General features: G+C 46.0%; 1 protein-coding gene across 2 annotated transcripts; it reads right to left on the bottom strand.

The window, feature by feature from the left end:
* Positions 1 to 320: 320 nt before the first annotated feature.
* Positions 321 to 10298, bottom strand: LOC125764037 (protein diaphanous). Of its 2 annotated transcripts, XR_007418429.1 has the most exons (3): positions 9737 to 10298; positions 935 to 4206; positions 321 to 828 (listed from the first exon to the last, which is right to left on the bottom strand). XR_007418429.1 is itself a non-coding variant. In XM_049427855.1 (2 exons), exons 1-2 carry the CDS (start codon positions 10101 to 10103, stop codon positions 1208 to 1210), a joined length of 3366 nt encoding a protein of 1121 aa, XP_049283812.1. In that variant the 5' UTR covers positions 10104 to 10298; the 3' UTR covers positions 321 to 1207. The 2 variants fall into 2 exon arrangements, 1 of the variants encoding a protein (XP_049283812.1); XM_049427855.1 differs by having other exon boundaries at positions 321 to 4206.

Below are 10298 nucleotides of genomic sequence, written 5' to 3'. Positions count from 1 at the left end.
TTGTAATTGTATAGCAACAAATCTACCTAGTCTTTAAAAAAAAAAGAATAAAAAAGGAAACACCATCCAAATGTCTGTTTCCACTTGTGTTGTGTATGATCGACGGTTCTACTCTATCCTCTCCACTTCGTAACAATTTCACAATCCTAGCAAAAATATAAATTTGCCCTTGTTTTGTAATAACGTTCGTTAAATATACTGTAACCCGACGGTTCGTGACAGACTTATATACGGAGCTACGATTTTATAAATCTTATCCGCTGTTTTGCTGATCTGTCTCTGGCCTTGGTGTCTTTTTTGTTGTTGTTTCGGTTGGTTTATATGTGTATTCGCAGTGTTTTCCTGATACGCAAAAGCGAAGGTTTTTTTTTATTCCGTTTTACAATTTCCGAATAAGTAGTATGGCGCGTTCTTACCACACCGAAAACGTTGCGACGTTAGCATCAATATTGTACAACTTCCTAATAACCCATATATGTAACTTCGCCCAGCTTCTATCTATCTTACTGTTTGCGCTATATAATCACGACTGTTCCTATCCCTATAGATCCTGGCTGATGTGCTTTGTGTGCAGATCGCGAACGCGCGCTCGGCGCGAGGTGTGTGCTGTACGTGTTGTGCAATTTTCGATCATTATCATGTTTGTTTTACTCATTTCATTTCTTATGTAAGGCGCTTTTTGTAGTCTTTCCGTGTGTTGTGTTTTAGGTCAATTCCGCTTCGTGTTTGGCATATACACACATTACGGTGGTTTCTTCCTTTACTACGCCTCTGTACCATGGCCACCGCAAGTATAATGGCTTCAGTGTAAGAATGTTGTAAAACACTCTGGAAATATTTGCAAAATAGACAAATGATTACATACGAGTGGCAAAAATTGTGCACGCTCAATCACTGTTTCAACGAAAAAAAAGCTAATTTTGTACACGCTTACCAATCAGTTCCTTTTTTGTGCTCTTATTGCGTCTTATTATTGTTTATGTAAAAAAGTAGACATAGAAATACTGATGTTTTTTTTCCTCATAATGTTTCGGGGTTCAAAGGGGTAATGGTTCCGGTCAAATTTCCTGTCTATCGACTAAACTATGCTGGGAATAAATCTCAATTGTACGCCCTACCACGTGGTGTTTTGGCACGCCACACACGAGGACGACTACGCAACATGCACAACCGCCGCTACACCAACACTCCATATTGTACTATAGTACTACGCCGGTCCGAGCAGTTCTGAGAGCATTTCCCGACTGGAGAACGCATTCGCCGTGATGCCCGTACGTGATCGACTTCGGTTAAGTTGCGCACGCCGTTCTGCACCGGCTGGCCGCGGTCCGCGTCGCCGACGTTGCTCCCGATTGCCGAAAGCCGATCCGGTTTGTAGCGCTTCCAGCAAACTATCCATAACGCCTTCCTGCGTCTGGCCCGCATCGATGCTGATCAGATCGACCTTGCGCTGCTGACGTTCGTGCATTTCGCGCTGGGCCCGTTCCTTCGCCTCCTGCGCACGTTGTTTTTTCTCCTCCTCCTCGCGCAACCGCAAATTGTCCGTATGCGCCTGTACGAAAGCATCCTTGAACGTTTTGATGTCGGTAAAGAACTCCTCCATCGTGTACTTGGCAGGATCGAAACAATAGTACTCGGACAGACTGGTGAACAGGGATTCCATCTGTGAAAGCATCCGGCTCAGCACTTCGACCTGCGCTCGGCACTCCACCGCGAACTGGCCCATCACCTCGAGGAATCGATCGTCTTCGCTTTGGGGCACCTTGTTGTTGTTCAGATCCGATTCGAGGTTTTTGAGCGAGTTCTGCATCTGTCGCATTGTCTTTTGTATCGTGTCCAAGCTCACGCGCGATGCCTTGTCGACGTGCGAAAGATCCTCGTTGAAGGTGAGCGCTTCCGGGAACTTGCTCTCGATCACCTCGGCTAGATAGTGTAGCAGCGTCTGCTTGTTCTCGTAGTCCTTGGTGCTGGATAGCTTCGGCAGGAAACTCATCTCGAACCCAAACGCCAGCTCTTTCTTCGAACCGGAGTTCATGTAGTTACCGAGCAGCAGGATCAGTTCGAGCACCTTGGCGAACTTTTTGCTTGTCTTAACCTCTTCGCAAGCAGCCGTACCCGCCACTATGTCCGGCTTCACGTCCTGCACCATGTCGGGCAGATTGATCTTGAAGCTGAGACTCTGCAACCGTGCCCCGAGCCGCTTGATATCGCTGATGGTGGCCGCAAACCGCTCCGCACCGGCCAAATCTTCACCGCGGGCTCGTATCTCCTGCAGCCGTTTCAGCTGATCCGGCGGGGGCAGATACTGGATGAGCTGCTGCAGTACGCTCGGACTGAGCACGGACGTGTCACAGCGCAGCAGGCACGTGCGGATCTGTTCATAGGACAGGTGTTTCAACGAACCGCCCAACAGGATCGATAGATTCTGTGCCGCTTTGCCATCCAGCACGCGCAAATCGATATTCTTCTTCGAGGACTGTGGCCGATCGTTGGCATCTCTGTCGACCGGTTTAGCCGGCTTGGAGGAGAACTTCATTGCGAGTCGGGCGAAAATGTCATTATCGGCTAGCTTCTCTTCCTGCACCTGCACCCAGAACGAGTTTTCGGACAGCTTTTGTGCGTCTAAACCGTTCCAGTTGGCTCGCTTCATTGGACCATCCGTGTCCCACTTTTTCTTCGGCTTCAGTCCGTAAGGCAGAGGTTTCGGGGCAGCATTGGGGAAGGGTGGAGGCATACCCGGTGGCCGGAATCCACCGCCACCCATCATCATCGGAGGTGGAGGAGGAGGACCACCGCCCATACCGGGCATGGGTGGTGGAGGTGGCGGTGGGCCACCACCAGCCCCGGGGAAGGGCGGGGGAGGCGGTGCCGGTGCACCACCAATCATAACTGGAATTGCTCCCGGGCAGGGTGGAGGAGGAGGTGGTGCCATCGTTCCTGGTACACCTCCACCGGGAAGCAGTCCAGGTGGTGGCGGTGGAATGTTAATTTGAGGTAGTTTACTTTTACCCTTCGGCGACACGATAACGCCGGTCGCCTCGATCTCCTTCAGACGATCCTCTAGTGCGGCCACACGGGCTTCCGCTTCCTGGCGGGCAGTTTGTAACTCGGTCATACGCTTCTCGAAGTCTTCCGACTTTTTGCTCTCCATCTGCTTCGTCTTTTCCGCCATATCGTCCAACAACGTGCTGGTGTCTATGTGGAAATCGCGACTATCAAAGTTCGGATCATAACCACTCTTGTGAAGCACAATCTGTGATACGCATTCCTCGATCAGCTTAAAGTACGCCGGCCGGTACTGATGATCGTCACGGATGAACAGCAAATGCTGCAGAATCGACAGGAAGTACGGTTCGCAACTTGTGTCCGCGACCAGGTTTCTCAGCAGCTCGAAGCAATCATTCATGTCGTCCAGCTCGAGCCGCACATTGTCGAACCGGTTGCTAAACTCCTCGAAATCGTCTTCCCGATAGCAGTTGAAGATCTTGAAATGGTTCACCAAATTCTCGTTGCCACTCTTTTCCACCATCTCCGAGAGCTGATCGATCCGTTCGTACAGACCGGCGCGCATCATTTCACACCGCAAATGTAGCCGGAAGTTAATGTCGGTCGGTGAGTTGATGAGACAGTTGATGAAGATCATCGTGCTGCAGGTTAGCTCGTAGTTACGATCATTATCCAAGAACAAACCCTCCACGATGGGTCGGAAACGGTCGGAACCGGGTTTCCTCATCGAGCTGACGTTGGTTATCGCTCGCAGCACCTTCTCGTAACCGTTGCGATCCTTCAGCAGTGTTAAGGCGGACAACAGCTTAATCGCTTCACACATCGTCTGCGGGTTGGTGGCATCGACGCATTGCGCTAACAACAGCACAACCGCATGCTGATCTGGCGTTAGGATAACATTCAGGCCCCAGGAGTTGTTGAGAATCGCCTTCAGACATCGTAAGCATTCGTACTCGATCTTGTACATTCGGCGTGGACCCGATTTGCAGTATCGCAGCAGGGTAACGATTTCGTTGATGCCATCCTCGCCGAAGTCCTTGATCCAGCTGATGGGATTGCTGGTCAGTGCTACGCGGAGGCTCTCCAGACATCCCAGCAGTTTGCTCGAACGGTTTGAATAATCCCCTTCGTGAAGGTATTGCACGTAGTCTGAGGGTTTTTCGAACCGTGAATTAGCACGATGTTCGGCGGATATTTTGCCTGCGGAAGAAAGGAAGGTTTCGGAAATTAGCAATTAGAATCAACTCGAATGAACGATAAGTGTCGAGAATCGTAGTTCGAGATGTAGTTCCACTAGCCTTATTGACTATCCGCTCATGTAAAAACTGAAATTTAGGTAAGCAGCCATAGACCCAACAGATGGCTAAGTCAAGAAATCATTGTAGAAGTGCGATACAGTAATGCTTTAATAATGCTTTAAACAAAAAAAAAGAATAAAAACTAATGAAAAAATTCTAGAAAAATTTGAAAATTTCCTAAGGCTATAAACCTTAGCCTTTTTTTTTGGAAATTTAGCAAAATTTTATAAATTGATGTATTTTAATGCAAAGTTGTTGTAGAAAGTTTCTTTTCACTCAAATCATGCTTTAAATACAAAAAAATATAAAAAAAAAAAAATAAATTTGTTCGCAAACGCAACAATTGCTAAGCATGTAGCACTTGCGCACAGCACAGTGAGTTGTGCTACTTTGCCCTGTGACCCATTCGAATTATGATGATCTTGACTATTCCACACTACATAAATCTTTGACCTACATATGGGATCCGCTTGCTCCCGTATTCCCAAAACCAATCGATCATGAAATGGTAAAAAAAAAAGATAACAAAACAAGAACCGTACTATTTTTAAGCTGTTTACAGCATAATTTGCTTTTCTCATTCTCGTGCTGGGTAGTGTTTTAAAAATTCACCCTAAGCAAAAGATGAAGTACAGCGCAATTAGTATGTAACTCGTGCAAAGGTTTCTTATGGGGTAGAAGAAACGAATGATCATACGCTTCACTTCCTCCAGTAAACAGTTCAAGAATCTTCATTTCGTACCCTTACACCGACAGAAAAATGAATAAACAGACGATATTTTGAAAAACCATTAGTGGAACGTTAATTATAGCGTGATGGTGTCATCGACAAAAAAACATGACGATACATATTGCTTTCTTTCAGCACAGTGGGACACACGGAAGCGCAAGATCATCACCATTTTCTGCAGGTGCAATAAGGGAAACGTGCAGTTTGATTATCATACAAAAACACACGCTCGTTTGTAAATAAATTTTAAATTTTACAACAAATACGGGAAAGAGATACGATACTGATCATGATATTTTCAAAAATGAACAAACGCAAAAATGAAAACAGGATCATGACGAGGACCACGATGATGTAATGCAAACGAGAGGAAAATGATAATGAGTGAAGAGCTTTCGAGAACCGTGGCATCATAAGCAAAGTTCCTCCCTCTGTCCAGCTTTCAAACACTGACCAAACGTGTCGACCTTGAACTTGCTGCGGCTAAGAAATGTGCGTTTGTGTGGGAAAGAAGATGCAGCAAAGCAATAGGCTCAACACGAACCACTGTTGCTTGCCGGCCGGAACGACTAGACGATCGCGCGTCTATGTGGCTTTACTTCTGTAAACGGTAATCCATCCACCACTAGCGAAATGGACGAGTTAAATATGATCGTCTATCCTCTCAAGCAGTTTATTCATTCTGCTCGCAAGAATGAACAGCTGATGGTTGTGTAAGAAAATATTTAAAAAAAACCCACAAGATGCACTGTCTAGAAACGTGCAGAAATGGCAAATAAGGGAAAGATATTGGCTGCGGTACGTGGCAAAATGAGAAGAGAGTACAAGCGGTACGAGAGATCAAGTCAAGCGTTTGTTTGCGATCGAGCGCTAATGCAGCGGCACATAGCACCGTCAAGAAGCTAGCGAATGGTTGTTTTGCTGCTTGACGTAATGTGAGGCATGTGGCCTGGCTGCTGAGCACGTGGCGCACCTTGTAGATAAATGGGACCAGTGTAGGAACCGCACGAGAATAGTGCGATACGGGATGACGATGATCATCTTTCAGCGGAGTGATGCTCATTGCTCTATTATAGCAAAACAGAGAAAGACAAAGAAGAGCTGCTGTTGTACGTGGAGAAAAGATCGTTATTAAATGTATCAATATTTGTGTGTCATTGCTCAATGTGTAACTGGCGTAAATGATCATTAAAATAGTGAGCGTTTCATTAGACATTACGGTATTGAACCTGTCCCTACGATCATTTATGATATCTATACGGAAACATCGAGATTTCTTGGAGAAATCATTCCTAGATTGTTAGTTAAGACTTGTAAATCTGTTGTACTGTGTCTGTCCATTAAATAAAAATCTGTTCTTCTCATTATATGGGTAACACAAGCAAAGATGGCAATAATCTCAATGCTATGGATGACACTTTGCCAAGGTTCTATCGTAAATTCTCCAATAAAATTGCTCACCACTTAGGGGAAGGATTCGTTGAGCAAAGCAAGGTATGAGATGATCATTATTCACTCTAACAGTCACATAGCTTGTGGTTGTTATTTGCTATTAAATTATCTTTCCTGCTGACCGTACCAGATGGACCTGTAGGACCTTCCTGTTGTTCAAACAAAGATGAAACACCCAAGCACAGGTTGGCGTTGTTGGATCAGAACGAATGAACAACGTCCGGATCATTCGGCTAGGGGAGACTCGTTGTTTCATCAAGGGGAAAAGGAGCATTGGTAGCAATTTTGCAAATAAAAAGAAAGATGACGAAAACGGCAATGTGTAAAGTCACCCCCAAAAGGCGATACAGCGTGGTATGTGCTTATAAGGAACTTGGCCATGAGTCAACGGTGAGCCGCGTAAGCTAACCAGCGCGTTCTCTGCTTCACGCCGTCATTCACACAACGACATTCTCTCGAGTTTCGCTGTTAACCGTTTTCTTATCGAGCGACGCATTTTACGTCCGCGACCGCAAGCGACAGCAAAAAGAAACCAAGTCCCACTACACGTGCGTGTGTGTGTGTATGTTGATTATCGATTGAAGCTTTCTTTACGGAGTGGTCCAGCCGCAACAAAATAGCGGCAACGGTCGAGCTGGACAGTTCTCGACTGTAGCACCACGGGCGACAGACATGGAAGACATCTCCAGGTGGTTACGTCCCAAAGCTTCGTTTAAGAATGCAAACAGACGATAAAACAAAAAGAAACAGTTAGAGAATGATCGAACACCAACCGGAAATCGGGGATTTGTGCCGATAGCGAGATAGAATTGCAGTGTGGAATATTCAAGAACGGAGAAGCGCAGAACGTAAAGATAGGAAAATGTTAGTGTTAATCAAATCATTTTTTTTTTCTTCAAGAATGCGGCTAAGCCTGATAGATGATTTGGGGATGGATTTGAGCGTGAGCGGCATCGCATTTGTGTGATAAAGTAAAGATAATTTATCTTCTTTTTTTTCGGTCCAATATTGGCGATAATTTGGACCCCGGGCGGATGTGTACTCGCAACAATGGTCTGGGAGCATTACGAAAGTTTCTGCGGCGTGATGTTTCTCCATCATTGGTTATTGGTTCTTCTGAGTTGAACTTCTTCACGTCGTTCCGAACAAATCAATCACAATAAACGTCCGAAACTGTTGCTTCACAGTGACTTCAAAGTACATATTCTTGATACGTTTTCATTTTTGGATCCACCGGAACTAGCACGGGACGATGCACTCATGCGTGGCACGCTTGACAGAAAGCGGGGGCGTTGATTCCGTTGCACATGTTCAAAACGCGCGTAAAACGCGACCTAAAAGTAAACACACCACCAATCGTTACCCTTCGCCTGTTCTGTACGCGCTTGTACGCATGACCTGCTATACCAAACCTTTTTGCCACCTGTTGCATTCTTCACTCCCACCTCAGTGCTCTCTAAATGGCTGGTTGCGGTAACCACAGCAACCGGCATAGAGTATCGTACTTGCAAAGCAAGGCGGTGCGCGCGTCATTACACATTAAATTGAAACATTTGAAAGCGTTTAGCAGCAGCAGCAACAGCTTGTTTACGCACGGTTAGATCGCTCTATCATTTTTGGACGCCCTTTTCGGTGTACGAAAACGACCGGAAAGTAGGTGGGTAGTTCAAGGTGGACACATTTTTTGTAGCAGTAGAAAGGCAAACCCCAGAACAAATGTTTTGGGGTGGAAAAGGCACGATAAGACATACCGAGCGCGCAATAGCGATAAGACAATTATAATTATGAGCTCATACACTACTCCTGAACCGCTATTTTACACATTTAGTGTTTACTAGACCTTTAAATGCTGGTCCTGTTTAATGCTAGCTTATCGCCTGTATGGATTGTAAATTGTTTCGTCTTGCATTAATAGCATGGCTGTTAATTAAAGGCTTTCCTGTTGTCCTGTTCTATTTTTCTCTTATGCTTAACATTTGAAAGATTTGACTAAGCTTTATAGCACCGCACAATGTAATGTGTGTGTGAATGTTTGTATACAAAAACGGTTCATATTATACACGCATCGTTCGCCTGAAGGCGCTATGTAGGCTTTGTCTGATTTGCTGCCTGTTCACAACGGGTGATAAGAAACCACAGTTGACCACAGAAGAACAAAAGGAGGACATCGTGACGAATATCCATGGACGAAGAATATTTCATCGCCTACTACTCGATGCATGTCCGTTTGCTGTTGCGAGACAAAAAGTCGGCGACTGTCGACTACTGCGTTGACATGAAGCGCGGGTAATTTGGCACGATAGGGACGACGTTGCCATAGGTGTATTTTTGGAATTCCAAACCGAGGAATGATCTCAGCGTGCTTTGTGCTACCATCACCATTTCACACCACGGAGTAGAATATTGACCTGTTAATTTCTTAAATTATTTCACCGAGGACAATTTTCTGCTCTAAAAATACACCCATAAATGAAATCCCATCAAGGAACCATCCTTGAGGTTGTAATTTTGCACGTGTTTTCACTGGCACACGATCGGTCTGGGTAGTCGTGAATGCTGAATGCAACGAAAAACACAGAGTGAATCCCCCACTTGGCCTGTGCCTTAAACTGCGCACGGCGACGTTAATGCACTTAGATGCGACTCTTCTTACTGCATTTCTGATCGTTAGTTTTGTTTTCGTTTCACAATCTCGCGGGTGTCTTGAGTACGGCACTGGAGGTTAAGTCACCCCCACAAACCCTCTTTTCTGTACTGTTCGCTATCTCTTTAGCACACGGGTACACGCCCCACTACCGATTTCACTCTGCATTTTGCAAGTAACGCGTGAAGGATGTTTTGTGGGTCACGATGGACATCGAGAGACGCGCGTAATACACTTCAAGGCCTTTCTCGAATGCGGTGTTCACTGCAGACTTTTGAAGAAAAGGTTTTGTTGCAAAAGAACACACAGCTCACGGGTGCTGTGATGGTAGACCTTTGCCGCATCCTTTTAATCCATTTGCCAATGTAAATAAACAAAGCCCAACTAAAAAAAACGAACATCTAAATGCAGTTCCACGCGTTGCCTGTCTCGCTTGCGCTTTTGGCGTGACCCCGCTGCGTGACACAGCGAGTGGCGTCTTTGTTGAATGCTACGTCCGCTTTCTGGTATGTGGTTGCTGTCCCGTCGCTTGAATTCGTTGTATCGGTATGTGCGTTCACCTTGTCGTCGTGGTTCACGCACTTCGTTTGCGCCTTCTGAACCTACCTTTCACATGCATATCGATCATCTTCCGCTTCTCCTCCAGCGGTTTGCCCAGCAGCGGATCGCGCTTGTCCTTCGGAATGTTCATGTCCTCGAGTATTTCGAGAAACAGTTTGTTGACTTCCGCCTCGCTTAGACGGTGTGTTTCATTGGGTTCGATCAAGGACACCAGATCTGCGTCCGGGCCGGACAGTGGACGGCCACCATTAATGTTGCCATAGCTGCCCCCATACCCGCTGAAGTTCCCGCCAGCGCTGCTCGGTCCATTCCCGTACACGCCACTCCCTCCATGCCGACCAAGCTTCTTGTGTGGTCGGCCGAGCAACGTATCCAGAAAGCCACCCGATTTCACTCGATCGTGTTTCGACATTTTTCACGCACTCGCGACGCACGGACCAGTACGAAAACGCCAATGGATGTTTCAATTTGATATTAAGTAGCGATATAACCTACACGAAACGCAAACAATAACACTTGGCGACATATATTTTATGAATTAGATCACGAACGAAAGAGCAACGATGCTCCACGGCTGACATCATTTCTTCTTCTTCCTCTACATTTT

This window comes from Anopheles funestus, chromosome 2RL (assembly GCF_943734845.2).
Source record: "Anopheles funestus chromosome 2RL, idAnoFuneDA-416_04, whole genome shotgun sequence".
In the NCBI taxonomy this organism is placed as follows: Eukaryota; Metazoa; Arthropoda; class Insecta; order Diptera; family Culicidae; genus Anopheles; species Anopheles funestus.
Note: the sequence above shows the minus strand (reverse complement) of the source record. Positions and strands in the feature narration are given on the sequence as shown.